The 15945-nt window shown below is 33.0% G+C and overlaps 1 protein-coding gene across 1 annotated transcript in view; it reads right to left on the bottom strand.

The window, feature by feature from the left end:
• Window positions 1-15945, bottom strand: part of LOC111640210 (multidrug resistance-associated protein 4-like) — a 132881-nt gene that overhangs the window by 69971 nt on the left and 46965 nt on the right. Inside the window, exon 8 of the mRNA XM_023386210.1 lies at window positions 7224-7318. Coding sequence (XP_023241978.1) covers window positions 7224-7318 — 95 coding nt within the window. The remainder of the gene's footprint in view (window positions 1-7223; window positions 7319-15945) is intronic.

Genomic DNA, 15945 nt, shown 5'->3' on the forward strand with positions numbered 1-15945 from the left:
GTGAACGGTATCATTATGCTTCAGTTTATTTAAGTATGATATGACGTCTTTCTTGATTAGATTTATTTATTTATAAATTGTCATATTTTATTGATAAAGAATTTCTAATAGAAGATATGAGCAATGTTTATGTTTATGATATATTTGACTGATAGACTATCACTTTTATTATATATTTAGAATAAATTATACGAAAAACAATAATCGCAGGCTAACGGTATAACATTACAATTTTATTTCATAGCCTTCACTTAGGCAATTTTACTGTTATATTAAATTAAAACTAGTTTAAAAGGAAAAAATTCAACTAAAATACGCTGTAGGCTAAATACGTAGTAGAAGGATTTCTTTAAAATAATTTTCTTTTTCAGCAACGTAAAAAATATTTTAATTTATTTAAATATATACATCTGTAGGCTGTCAGTTGAACTCAAAACAATATACTGAATGTAGAAAGTTTAAACAGAAAGGAAAGTTTGAAATTATTTCAGAAAAAGTTTTTAACATGTTTCCTTTTTTTTAGTAGTAGTAAAATTTCGTCAAAATTAAACTAGCAGAAATCATTTTCACTATTAATTGTTTCTTCTTACGTTGAGTGACTTCAATGGATTTAAATCAGCGATAATGATTTTTCAATAATTACATGAATTAAAAAAAGAACAAAAAAACAAAACAAAATCGAATAGGAAAGAATTAACCCAATATAAACTCTCTAATTTGTTGAATCTAGTTTATTAGATCATGTCTTGAAATTCCCTTACACTATATTAAAAGGAAATTAAAACTGAAAATTTGTTTAACCAACCACAACGGTACACTATCCCCCGCAGCATAATACCGTTTATATGAAGCATCGAACATTTCAATGCTCTGTTAATTGCATTAGTCTAAATTTTGGCATTCTAATGATTCGTTTAACAAAAATTTTCGGTTTTTTAAATATACCTTTTACTTATTTAAGTACTCAGACCTATTTCACGAGTCCTATTCTGGTTAACAAAATTCTATTGAATAGAATTCCTATCCGCGGATATTGCGTGAAAATTATAATCTAATGATTGCTATTTTTATAGTCAATTAGTTAATTTAATAACGATTTTATATATTACGTTTTAAGCTAGTAAATAAAGATTAAATTACAGAATGATAACAAATACCAGTCTTGTCCGCAACCCGCACCTGTATAGATCTGCAAATGTTATTGGGAATATCCGTATCTGTTCAAGATTTTGTCTAATTTCCATTCACTGAAATAAAAAAAGGCATATTCTGGATTCTTTAATGTATAATCTCTTTGACAATTTGATATTATAGAAACGGGTATAACGAGAAAAATGATATAGCGTAAGCATGATTTTAATTCGCATCATAAAGTATTAATAATAAACTTGTAATTTAGTCAATTATTCTATTAATAAAATTAATGATAAATATTTATATTATCGGATAAAATTCAATCGCAAACATATTTTTGTATGATAAAATGTTAATCAATTAAATACAACTAACTTGATAACTATTAAAAGACCAATAAATCTATCAGGTATATTTTAAGTTCGTTGCCCTTACCAGAAGTGTGCAGCTTACAACTAAAGTGAATGAACCTACGGAATGTCTTAAGTACTGTATAACAGATTAAAATATGGGTCTCAATTGACCAATTAAAGCTGCGAATTGTGTCACGTTAAACGTTTTTAAAAAGTGATGTTTAGGGGTTATAACATTTTATCNGCTACAAATGACCGTTACAGAACTAGTCTCGTTTCCAATTTTTTAAATATATTTTTTTTTTATAAAAATACGGTGGCGCTTGAGGCGATAACAGAATGTTGTCTCCATCCTAAGTGTTTTCTAATCTTTACATTTACTTTCGTTTTCGTGAAACTATGTAAGAGTAATCTGAAAATTTATCAAATTTTCGGAAATTTACTGTTTTCCTAATAAAGTCATTTTTGTTCTATATTAAATTAAATTTTCCGTGTGGTATTTTATCAGCTAAAACAGGGAAGTCAGGATCATATGGAAGAAGAAACATGATGCCTCTACTACAAGGTGTCAAAGTAACCAATCATAGATAACATTATCTCAAAAAGATTTCTGTTTATTTTTAATTTTACGTTAATTACAATTTTCATAACGCCCTGCTTCGTAACGGTGACAGGAATGTACTTCAAAAAATTAAAAAAAAAACATTCCTAAGCAGTGAAACGAAGTACTGCAATGAAACAAAATGCCTGAACTGAGTTTAAAGCTTCATAACTTTTAAATTCGAAAATATAAATTTAAAAATTTTTGCGTTAACAATTATGTCATTATACACGCTCAGATACAGAATATGAAAATTACGATCATTCGTAAATGAATTCGGAAAGATGTACCAAAATAAAGTGAATCACTCTAAAAAAATGGTGGTGAGCTTTTTAACGATAGACAATAGCAAATCAACTGTATATCATATTTTGAAGTTTTAAATATCAGTATAGATAAAGGATGTTTAGGAAGTGAACCATATTCACTTCTTACTTGTGCTAGAATATAATAAAAATTGATGCGTATAATTTAAAAAAAAATAGAGAAAGGTAAATTTTCTTAATATTGGCCCTATAGGGAATATTACTGGAACCTAGATCATTTAAGCTATGAAAACTCGGAGTTTTCATCGCTTAGATAAGCTGGTATACAGCAATATCTTTTGATGAAATTCGTCAGTTAGACAAAAGGTCAGATAAACGATTTCTAGCGAAGTTTGAACAAGCAACTGTTTATAGTTTAGCCGCGAAAGAAAACATTTTTTACATATTTTTACAAAATTGATTTCCAAAAAATCAAGTTTTTGTATCACCTGATAAATGTTTGAATTCTAAATTAAGTATTTGTTTATTTTCTTTCATAACTCATCGAATAAAACCGGTTCCTAGCTTAAAATTAAAAAAATTAATTTAAATATTATATATTATGCTAGAATTTAATAGTTTTTCTAACTATAATAAAGCATACAGTAATTTAACATATATTATTTATTTAAACACTGGTTTTCTGCTGAAATTCATTTTATTTGGCAAACGGTTTGAACCTATTGAATGGGCCAACGTCAGGCTACATTTTTGTAGGAACATTTTTATCGTTAAATATCGTTCCAAAATATAATACGAAAATAAAATAAAAAAGCAACAAAGTTTAAATATTTGAAAGTAGAGCGAATACAACTGAAAATTAACGTAAATAGTAAATAACAGTTAAACGCAAAATAAATAACACAAAAATATATAATAAAAATAAGGCAATTAGAAGTTTTTTCCAAACTTATTATGTACAATGTATCTCCATGCTGCTACTAAGCTGTTAGCATTTCTTGCAATAATGCATTTATATTTAAACCTGCTTTTATATATTTCAAGCTTTTCAGCGTTAAGAGCTATTGATGGGGAGTGTGTATAGTTAAAAACGTTTGTTTTTTCACATTTTAGTTTAGAGCCATTAGTTCGTGTTATCTTGGACAGTACTGTGGTGTTCGCAATATAAAAAAGCTCTTCTGGTCAATGCCCGCTAGTTTGTATTGAAAACGATAATTTGAATTAAATGGGATATACAGTCGGCTGTGTGTTGGCTTGATGTTCGATTATTTTTCAGTTATTAAATTCTATGTTTATATGTACAAAATGTAGCTGCAGTAAGTTTTTTGTTCTGTCTGTAATGTCAGCCCATTTTTTACTGTTAAACTTATCAATAAATTCAGTGATGCCTTTGTTATTCTTCAAAATTATACATACATCATCTACATATCTTTTAAAATATATTAATATCTGCTTACAAGTTATTCAGAATATTTTTTTTCAGTTTTCGAAACACCATTTCACATAACAATCGTAATACGTTGCCACCATAGAAACTTTTTTCCTTACATCTATATATTTTGTTATCAAAGGTAAAACATGATTCAAAACATACTAATTTTGCTAATTGCGTCATGTCATTGAAATAATTAACTAATTCTGGAGATTGTTGAAGCATGAATTCAATTAATGCTGCAAAACAAGATTATACTTATATTGAATACAATTTTCCAAAATCCATTACTGCCCGTTTCTTCATCTATTAACAAAAGGTCTTGTAACTCTTTCACTACTATACCTTGGTTCTGTGCAACCAATATACTGATCCCAAGATTGGTAGTAATATATTTGTGGAATTGCTTTTAAATTATATGTATTGGTCTTCTACTTGTTTCCTTTACTGGTCTTATTTCTTTACCAAGCTTGTGTGTTTTTCCAAAGGCAAAAAAACCTTGGTATCTCTGTTCATTTGTTCCGGCTTTATTTAAGGACCAGGGTTTATCCATAAGTAACGGGACTGGAGTCATAAAATAAAATTTATTATTAAAGATACATGTACTGTGAGTTAACAATCTTTAAGCGACGATCCTCCTGCATACACCGCTGCCAGTACTTTATCTAATCATCAAATTACCCCTGAAATTAGGCAACCGGAAGGCTGTTCAGGCATCTTGTCAAAGCAGCTTGGACTGCGTCAATCGTTTCGAAACGATATCCCTTGAGGCACCTTTTGATCCGAGGATATAAAAAGAAGTCGAGGGCTCTAAATCTGGACTGCAGGGTAATTGAAGAAGCGTTGAAATGTTGTGTTTGGCCAGTGTCCCTCTCACAATTAGTAAGGTGTGACTGGGTTCATCGTCGTGATGGAGCATCCAGGTATCGGCGATCTTTCTTAAAACGCGGCAGACCTAAAAAATCTAAGTAGCGGATTTGTTCAATTTAACGCAAAATTTATTGTCAAAACGCTGTTCAATAATTTTCTGCATCTTGAATCTCGACGGAAGCATAAACACACTTTCCCTTTAGGTACAATCTACGCACTCCAAAGGCTCGGACTCAATTGAGCCAGTTCTCGTAGCTTATGTGATGTCCCTTTCCACAGATTACACTCATAAAGACTGCTCTCCATCTCTTTCCATTCGTTGGCTAGCTTGTTTTTTCAAGTTTTTTTAAACTCTCCTACTAGTGTGTTTAGTAATTTTTCTATTAATAAATTTGCGTTTTGTTCGTTCATTATAATCCTCTAAACAGAGCGATCCCCAACCTTTTTATCGCCGCGGACAGGTCAACGTTTGATAATTTTGCCGCGGCCCACTGAGGGATTGATGTTGATTGTTTATATTCATTTTTTTGGTGTAACTGTATTTTATTTTAAAGGCATGTTTAAATACAATTAAATTAAATCAATTTAAAATATAATTGGATTTAACATTTTAACACACTAGAACACTAAATCAATGAGAACCCTGAGCTTGTTCCTTGCAACAAGACGGTTCCATCTGGGGGTAATAGGAGACAATGACACCCAAAGTGTTTTTCTTATGTCCAGTTTATTCCGTTGTTCTGTCATCCATTAAAAGTAAGACAAACCCGAGGAAATACACCATAGTAAATAAAATTGAAATAATTTAATGTTTCTTAGGCGGCCCGGTACCATTTGATCCACGGACCGGTACTGGTCCGCGGCCCAGAAATTGGGCACCACTGCTCTAAACCAATATTAAATAAAAACAATTTTTATTTAATATTTAATATACAGGTATATTAAATATTAAATAAAAATTGTTATCTGTGAAACTATGTATTGCTTATTAAGCCAGTATAATAAGTCCTGATAATAGAGAATGCATGTTTATAGACGAAAAATTTATAATTTATTTTTATTTAAACTTATGCGATAACTAGCTGTTACCCGCGTCTTCGCCCGCATAGATTTTGCAAGCAAACCCCATTTATATTCAGTATTTCAACAACCATAGAAATTGTTATAGGCTTTAACACCTACCGCTGAGAATAATGAGAATTGCCGAGAATCAAACGAACTGTTTTCAATTTGATCAATTTTCTGGAACGTTTACAATCATTCTATAATCGTTCTATAATGGAACCAATATGCAATAACAAATTCGAATTGAAAACGGTTCGAAAATTTTTAAAATCGAAATAGATAAAAATATTCATAACAATGTCTGAAATGTTATCAATTTAATACACCTAAGTACTCGATGAAGAGTAAACGTAGTTGAAAACAAAAAATCGCATCTAAAATAGTACAGTAGAAGACGTTTTTCCGGTTAAGTCTTAATTCTCTCCCTTTCCCCTCGCAAGGAGATTTCGAAAAAACTTTTTTTAGTGTGCATTCTCATGGCATACCCTACCACAATGCAGATAAAAACAAAAAATCGCATCTAGAATAGTACAGTAGAAGCTGCTCTTCCGGGTAAGCATTACTCCTCCCCCTCTCCCCCAGCGGGGGAATTTCGAAAAATTTCTTCTTAGCGTGCGTTTCCATGACGTACCCTAACTGTGTACCAAATTTCACCTCTTTAGGTTAAGCGGTTTGCTCTGACGATGATGAATCAGTGAGTGAGTGAGTCATTCAGTCAGTCAGTCAGGACAAGCAATTTTATATATTTAGATCATTGATATTTTGCAATCAAACGTACAAAAAAATTTCATCATTGTTAAATGAAAATGATGATTAATTTTTATGAAATCACTGGATATTCTACTATTGTTGGAAAAACTAAACAGGTCCAAAATATTTGTCTCAGCCCATTAAATTAATGTAGGTTAAAATAATTAATTCATCATGATATAATAATTAATTTAAATATCAATATACAGTAGAGCGTCGATTTTCCGAATCAATTGGAGACTGGGATTGTTCGTATAACTGATATTTCGAATAACCAATTTATGTACGAAAATATAGTTTAACGTATCCGATATTGGAATTTTTCTCCGTTGCGTATCGCTTCACGTTGAATTTTCGTCGATGCTAAGCCTAACGAACACTATTGTATCGTTAAAAATTTTTTATTTTGTACAAACAAAATAAATATATTGAAAAATATAAAAATAAAAAATTATACTTCAAATGTTAATTTAATATGAAAAACGTAAAATATTTGAGTAGCCCAAGACATAGCCAAAGATTGAAGCGCCACAGCACTGGCGAAAATTTAAATTTGCCGACTGGAATTCTTTCAGATGATTGACGTTTCGGATGATTGACTTTCGGAAAATCGACGCGCTACTGTACTTAGAAGCATTAATCTGATTTTCTTAGAATTTATTTATTACAGTGCATCTGGCTTATTCCTATTAAAATTGTATTTTCATGTTTGTACTCCTGAAAATACAATAATTAAGAAAAATCGATCTTACCTTGCTAAATTAATTCTCGCCTTTTGCCCACCGCTCATCATCACACCTCGTTCTCCTACAATTGTCAGATCTCCTTTAGGAAATAATCTAATATCCTACAATAAATAAATAAATAAATGCTAGACATTTAAATGAATTTTTTTACAAGTCACGTTTAGTTTGAATAAAATTTGCATTTCATACTCTATTAAGGCTAAAAATCACTTATAAAGATATTTATTGAAACGGTAGAAAATATAAATTAATAGCGAGGTTGAGGCTGAAGCTTTAAATGCGAAAATGTGTACGTCGGACATTCAGCAACGCTTTACTGAAAGCCTAGAAGTTTGACGATGGTGTTTGGAATGTCGAAAATGATTCCATTGACTATACAAACACCATTGCCAAACTTCTAGGCTTACAGGAAAGTGGCGCTGAACGTCCAAGTTACACGTTTTTGCGTTTAAAACTTTGGCCTCAACCTAGCTAACTACAAGTATTACAAAACGTCATCAACATACACTCGTTTCCATAGAAGTTAGCGCAGCAAAGAGTTGTCAAAATGGAATGATATTGTCTGTTGTGAATGCAATAGAGACATAAGTAATTGATTACAAAATGAAAGCAAAAAAAAAAAAAAACACTTATTGTAGGAAAACGTACAAACGAATAAATATTATAGTAAGTACACTGTTAGGCCACCTCTAGCGTGAATACACCCTGTGATGCAGGTAGGCATATAGGCATACGAATGCTGTGTGGTGTTTAGCGATATCTCGGCCATATTTCTTGCAAATGATTCTCTCATTTCGTCAAATTCCTGCACACTTTAATATTGCATTTTATTAGATTCCAGAGATGTTCAATCGGTGAGAAATCACAGGATCGTGCCTGCCAGAGAAGTGTGGAATATGGCAAAGGCAGTTCACTGACACTATTGCCGTGTGTGTGTTCGAAAATTTTACCGTTGGAAAATGGCTCTTGGGAGCCCTGTCCTAAGAGACAACAATGTGGCTGCAGGATGTCACAAATCTACTGCAGAGCTGTGGTGGTCTTTTGAATCGCTACTAGAAGTGGCTGGCTGTCGTGACACCACAGACTATCGTACCAGTTGTGGGGCAATGTGCTGCACAAAATGTACGCAGAATTAATTAAGTTAATTAAGGAATTCAACACATGGCCTGCAGACATAAACACGGCCATTGTCATTGCTGAAATTGAATCTAAATTTATTGCAGTAGAAGACCAGTAGAATGCTGTCAATTTCAATTCATGTCATAGCAGCCGTAATACCAAATTTTTTTTATCTTGGAGCCTCGAAATGGTACTGAGAGACGTAGGGTCCTGTAATAATGATGCCAGCCGTGTCCGGATGGTGAACAACAAACGGATCGGCCGCAAGTGTGTTTGTCTTCGGACTGGAGTCTTCTCAGACTAGTGGTCTGCGAAGGTGCCTTGAGCGTGGGTGCTGTGTGTACCTGCTTTCTCTTATTTACTGGCCCTAACAATTTTTCACAGTGTTTTTTGAACGGTTTGGATAACTGACTAATCGATAAGTTGACCATTTGGCTTATTTTTGCCACAATGATTTTTCCTTTTCAAACTGGGTTAGTTGTTCAAATAGTCTTCGAGTGTGACGTAAAAGCTGCTCTAGTGATACAGAGTTTTTTCAACAGGAGAAGTACAGACAGGATGCATTTGCACTTCTTCTATACGATAAAAAAAAGCACTTTAACGATCTCTGCTAGCATTACACAATGACTCATCATGCTATACGTGTAATACTTTTCATATGTTTTTCGGAGTTATCCGCATACCATATTTCGTATCGATATGACAACAACTTGGTAATCGAAATCTTATGGCAAGGAGTGTATTAAAAGCAAAATCTACTCAAAACTGCTCACTTTTCCACTTTAACGAAGTGTCCGCTCATAATGAAATGAACAGAAAATTTGCTATTACAGTAATTTCAAAATACTGTACATGGCCAGTTATTAATTAATCGATATATAAGTTTTTCGTTAATTATGCATAATTAGGATAGAAATCGAAAATATATAGCGAAGAATTGCCGAAATTATTTGGCTATACTTTTTTCAGTAAGTAATTAAGCTTGCAATTCTATATTTAATTTTCGTTTTGCTATTAATAATTTTTACTCAGAAGAACAAAGTGAGCATTTCTCTCACGTTCTTTATGCGAACGTACAATGGAGGTGGCCCAATTGAGAAGATAAAGGTAGATTGAATGTAGTCCTTTCATCAGAAATACTTTAGATTCTTCATTTTGACTCGCATTTGCGTCAATCGAAGCGCGAACTTGTAATTTATCCTGTAAGTATTCCAGCATGCATAAGATGGATATGAAAAAGTTAAGTTTGATTTTATTCTAATTGTGATAATTGACTTAAAAAAGAAACTTAGCCAAAAGACAAAATATAAATTTTAACATAAAAGAACAAAGTTCCAAGACAGCCCACATTGCAAAGTTCAATATCTTTGCATTCTAAAGCAGAATGTTTGCCAAGTTTTTAATAATATACCTCATTTCCTTTATTTCTATCTGTACTCCTATTTCCTTTATTCCAGGACTGTGAGGTCGGAGTCGTAGAGTTTTGGTATTTTATCCGGAGTCAGAGTCGGAGTCGGTATCTTCAAAAAATCCGCTGACTCTGACTCCTTTTTACTTCCCAACTTATGTATATAAAACGGAAAAGTATTGGAATTGTGTCAAATTTGACTGACCAAGTTTTTTTTATTTATATTTATTTATTTATTTATTTTTGCAAATCTACACATTTGATAACCTTCTCGAACCCCTCAAAAAGTCAATAAAAATTCAAAAAAAAATTCGCGTGAGTGTATGTGTTGGTGTCTAATTTGCTTAACTTCTTTATTTTCTATTCTGAGATATTAATTAAACAGTATTTCAAAATAGATAAAGTTTAAGAAACGAAATGTTGCACTTTTTTTTGTAAAAGTTGGCAGTTAATGAGACACTCTCTTCCCGCTCAAAGAGCATAAGAGAGTTACAAGAGTGTATGTATATTTGGTTTCAAGAATGGCTCAACAGTGCATAGGGAGGCTGCCCATTTGGTAGTCAGTGGGACAATAGCATGTAATATTAATATACCGAGAAGGAATAGAGAAGTAGAAGTATCATTAAGCCTCTGAGCATTCCGTGTACAAAAAGCCTATTATACTAAACAAAATAAAAAATAGGGCTGAAGCTGAACTTATATGCAAGAATAATTACTAAATTATTATTATTATTTTATTTATTTATTTATTTTACTGTTTTGGTAATTTTACTATTATTATTATTTATTTTTANAATTAAAAATTTATATATGTATATATAAGTAACTTAAATAAATATAAATTGTAATAAATTATAAATAGACGACAGCAGTAGCCGGTAGTGGGTAGGTGCAGATCTAGAGAACAGAGTGCATTAAATTATACAAAGTGCATTAGGACAGGAGAAGGGTATTTATCTAGTTTGGTCCATATTTATTGAAGCTTTCTATGATGCAACGTTTGAAGATCTTTAGATCGTCTTCGTTCTGTGTGAGTTCGCTTAGTGCCACGGGCCAGGTAATCAATTTGTTTGTGAAGTGCGTGATGAGTTGCTTCCGCCAAGGGTCGAGAAGAGCACAATCATATATTATGTGTTCTACAGTGTCGGGTACATCTCCACAGTTACAGTTCGGTTGATTTATAATTTTGAATCTAGTTAGATAATTATTGAATTTGCCATGTTCTGTAAGTATTTGTGTTAGCCGAAAATCGTGGGTTATAATTTTACAGTTGTGTCTACTTTCTAAATTCGGGAAAAACTTGTGTGTAATCTGTGCTTTATTATCTTCATGCCAACGAGTTTGCCATGTCCTGATCGACCAAAGCTGGAGATGTAAACGAACGAATGCCACAGGTATGTCACTGTATTTAATTGTGTCATTTAGATAAGCAAGTGTGGCAAGTAAATCGGCAAGCTCATTGCCACCACAACCTGAATTGCTTTTTATCCAAGAGATTTGTGTGTTCTGTTTAGTGTAACTTGCTTTGAAGAGTAGGTAAGTATTATAGTATAGTTTACTGCTAACTTTAGGTGTGCTCATGATTTTAATTGATACATCAGAGTCTGTAATATGAGTGTGTCATTATATTTATATTTTAGAATGTACCTTAGTGCATGATTGATGGCTAATATTTCTGCATGTGTTATTGTGCAGTGATTTTCTAGCTCAAATGTTGAACATTGGAGTACTTTATTATCCTTGATGTTACAGAAACCAGCATTTTTTGATTTGGAGCTATCAGTGTAAATGATGGAGCATTTGTTAGAATTGTATTTGACTACTGCTTGTGCGTGTGTGTATGACGGGTGATGGAGGGCACGGAAATCGGATGTGAAGTCTATTTCATAATGTTTTGTATTTATGACTGGTCTGTTCGTTTTTATTGTGTTGTTTAATTCCATTTTACTTTTTATAAGAATGTCTATAGGAATTTTTATTGGCTATTACCAACGTTGACTCTCTTGAAATTGTTCTGTATCCTTTAATCATTTTAATGCAGATTTTCCTTTGAAATTTTAATAATTTTTCACGAAGATATTTGCGATTTAGCGCATAACCCCACACCTGGCATGCGTATGTTAGTTATGGGAGGAGGACACCTTCATAGATAGTGTCTATTGTGTTTGAATTTAAACCCCAACGTAAGGTAGCGACTCTGTGTAGCATTAGCAGCATCCGCTCAGCTTTTTGTAATATTGTATCTATATGATTTTTCCAAGTGAGTTTTGAGTCGAGAGTGCAACCCAAGTATTTAATATTTTCATGATATTTTAAATATTTACCTTGTAGTCTTAACATAGGCTTTTTGTGTTTACCCGCTTTGTGTATTAGCATTAACTTAGTTTTATCTGTATTAAATGTAATTTTGCACTCTTCGCCCCAGTTTTCAATTTTACGAAGGATTGATTTTGCTTTGTTTTCTAGCGCTTTAATGTTATCAGCAACGACTGTTACGAGAGAGTCATCAGCAAAGCAAAACAGTTCGCAATGTGCTGGTAGTTTGATATCGAATATTGTATTCATTAGGATGTTCCAAAAGCCTGGCCCACAAGCAGAGCCTTGCGGGCAGCCTAGGGAAACATTCTTGATATAAGTGTTGTTGTTGTGTTTTAGTTTGTGCATCTGTTTTTAAAGTAATTGACTGTCAGATCATATAAATTTTTGGGCAGTTATATCTACGTAATGTGTGAAGTATTTTGGGAATCCAGGCAGGATCAAACGCCGCAGAGATATCAAGGGATATTACTAAACAGTAATCTTTTTTATCTTGACTATTTTTAATTATTTTGGTAATTGCAGATAGGGCATCTACAGTACTGCTTTCTGGAGTAAAACCAAATTGTTTTCTATTAAGTATGTTATTTTTGTGAAGGTGATAATTAATTCTGTTTATTAGTAATTTTTCCAAAATTTTCTCCATAACTAGTAAGAGACTGATTGGCCTGTAGTTTTTGGGTTCACTGAGGATTTGGGTGCCAGGTTTTGGAATTAATTTGCATATTGCCATCTTCCAGGTATTTCGGAAAATAGCTTGTTGTAGACAGCTATTGTAGATATTGTGCAAGATATCAGAAGTTATTTGGAATATCTGCCTTACTATTTCTGGAAGAATCCCATCGTGCCCAGGTGCCTTTTTGTTTTTAAGTGTTTTTATTACATTTTGGACCTCGTGTATCTGAAACAGGGGGTCATTATCCCCAAGATATGGTTGATTAATGCAGAGACAAATTGAGCTATAGTTGCTATTGTCTGTTTTGCTCATCCTTGGGATAGAAGTAGTCGAGTATTGTTTTTGCTTCATCCTCGCTAGTCATACATTTATTTCCATATTTGTCCTTTAATAATACAGTTTGTTGGTTGAAATTGCTTTGGTGTTTTAGAAATTTATATACTTTGCCCCATGGGTTCTGATTTCCTACATCAGTACAGAATTCTTTCCAAGAATGTGCTTTGGATTGTTTAATCAATTTCTGGTACTTGCTCCTTAGCTGGGTATATGCTTGTCTTAGTGCCTCTCATTGGGATTGTTGTTTGCAGCGTTGGTATTTTTGTCTCGCATTATTTAATAGTCTCCTCTGTAGGGTTAGTTCGCTAGTCCACCAGGGAACTGACTGTTTACGTTTAATGTATGTAGGGAGATTTTTATCACAGCAATGTATGATTTTCTTTGTGTATTCCTCGACTATTTCGTTAATAGGTAGGCCTAGTTGTAAATTACGTCTAATGCTTTGTGCTTCATTATTGTAATCCAAGTTAAAGCTATCCCAATTTGCCTTGTGTGTATTATATTTTTTAGTTATTGCTGTGTTCCTTTGATGTTGTTTTCTTATGAGAATACTAAATGTAATATATCTGTGTCCTGATAGTGTTTCTGTTAGTAGTGTTGACCAATCTGTAATATGCTGCCTATGTTCCCAGTGGTTAGTGTGAGGTCGATATGACTAGAGCCCTGGTGGTTATAGAAAGTGAGTGGGCCTTTAGTGTTTTGTAGTGTGATGTTGTTCAGTATGAATTCGAGAAGTATTATGCCATGGCCGTTTTCCACCCTGTTCCACCAGGCTGTAGATCTACAGTTTGAGTCTATTCTTATTAGTAGTGGGTACTTTGCTTTTGTTATAAGGTATTTTATGTTTGGAATCTGCTTGTTAATATTGCCACTTGGTTGGAAGTAAGTGGAGTTTATTAAGAATTTTAAATTATTAATTTCCAAATAAACTGTGGTCATTATCTCATTGCTGAGCTCTTCTACTAAAGTAGCCCGAAGTTCAGGGTTGTAAACAACAGTGGCTGTGTATTGATTCTTTGTGTGTACTTTGAATCACTGGAGAAAGCCCTTGATCTGATCTGTATGGTATGGTTCTTGAATTATCGCAATATCTGTACTGTTTTCTGTGATATATTTACCAGGTGGTCCGTAGCTCTAGATCCTCTATCTAAGTTGATTTGTATGAAGTTAATTGAGTTTTTCTTTAATATTCGCATACTCTTGCTTTAGCTACCTCACACTGGTATTTAAAGACAGGACACTTGCGATTTCTGGCTCCATGATTGGTATTTACTTTATCTTGCTATCTTCAGCATGATTTGCTATATTTCTCGCAATTGATGCATTTTAACTCGTGTAACTCACACTCACATTCACGTGAGGTATGGCCCACTTGTGAGCAGTCAGGGCAGTGAACCCTGGCGTTACATTCCTTTCCAAGATGTCCATATTGAAAACACTTGTTACAGCGCTTGAAGTTATAAAAGTCTCTTATCTTTGAGCTGTTCCAGCCTATTGAAATTATGTCTCCATTGTCCTTTAACTTCCTGCGACAAGATGGCATTAATTCCATCACCCAAGCACACAATTCAGTGTGCTCATCTTTGTTGATGGGAAAGAGTGGTCTGAAGTTGTCTTCTTGCAGCTCTGTGTTATTAATCATCAAGTTCTTTTTGACATCTGTGTTTTTCCAGCTCAAAGGTATTTTGTTTATTGTAATCCTTGGATTTTGTTTTCTGGGGGCCTTTGCCTCGAATTTGTTAGAGTTATTTATTTCAGATTTTAATCTCTCTGCTCCCTCCTTGGAGCTGCATTTCAGTATTACTCCATTTCTTATTTGTCTCATATCCTTGACACCAACTTTTATTTCTTTAATATCAATTGTCTTCTTTAGTTCTTCATCCATCTCGGTTGGTTTTATTTCTGATTCCTTTGGAAACACCATTATGTCTATTTATGTCATCTTATGTATAGGTTTGTTCAAAATCTCTGCATATAATTTTTTCTTAGGTTCAGGTTGTATAGTCATGCCTTTAAGTGCTTTTAACTCTTCTTCAAGCTTAATGGTTCTATCCCTTTCCTCATGGTAGAGCAGCAATAAGTCTTCAAACAGCTTGGACACACAATCGATGTGTGTTAGAGCACTCTTTTTTAAAACTTTATTTATGTTTCTGCTTTGATTAATGCATCTCTGTATTCTTTTACTTTATCACCTTCGTCGTCTTTTACTTCCAGGATATCCTTTGTTTCATCTGAAGACATTTTAAGCAGAAACTCGTACAAAGACAGCCCAAAAGATTTGCTTAAACTCAATAATAAACTACCCCTTAACTAAATTCCCTATCCAATAATATAAGACAAATGGAAGATCAAGGTGAAAAATTTTACAAAGTGATAACTAGACAAAGAAATAGTTTTTACTGACAGTGAAACACAAATAAAACTACTGAACAGATTTCAAAATTTCAAACGGTACGTTAATCTACGTAACAAGCTGGGTCCAACGATATATTACTATTGATAACCCGCTTAAAACTAAAAAGCTACAAAACACGTGTCTATTAACTAGATCCTTAAGCCTAACTAGGCTTAGCTGCCTTTGTTTAAAGTTAATAGCTTTAAACTCTGGTAGCTTCGCAAATAATTAACAGAAATTAATCAAATAACCAACGAAATGCTCAGAATAACTTAATCAACAAAACCATATATAAAAAACACTCACCAAACAGCGGTAAACCACTAAAAAGCCCCCAAAAAAGAGAAGTGCACAAAAGCATGACCTCTCACTTCCAAGACTAACTGCCAACCCAAAATGTTGCACTGTACCTTGCATATAAAGGGGCATTGATATTATTAAATTTTGGTTTTTAATTAAAAGTTGACAAAGTGAAGAC

The sequence above is a fragment of the Centruroides sculpturatus genome, unplaced genomic scaffold (genome assembly GCF_000671375.1).
Source record: "Centruroides sculpturatus isolate CEXI.00-Female unplaced genomic scaffold, Cexi_2.0 scaffold1146, whole genome shotgun sequence".
Classification (NCBI taxonomy): Eukaryota; Metazoa; Arthropoda; class Arachnida; order Scorpiones; family Buthidae; genus Centruroides; species Centruroides sculpturatus.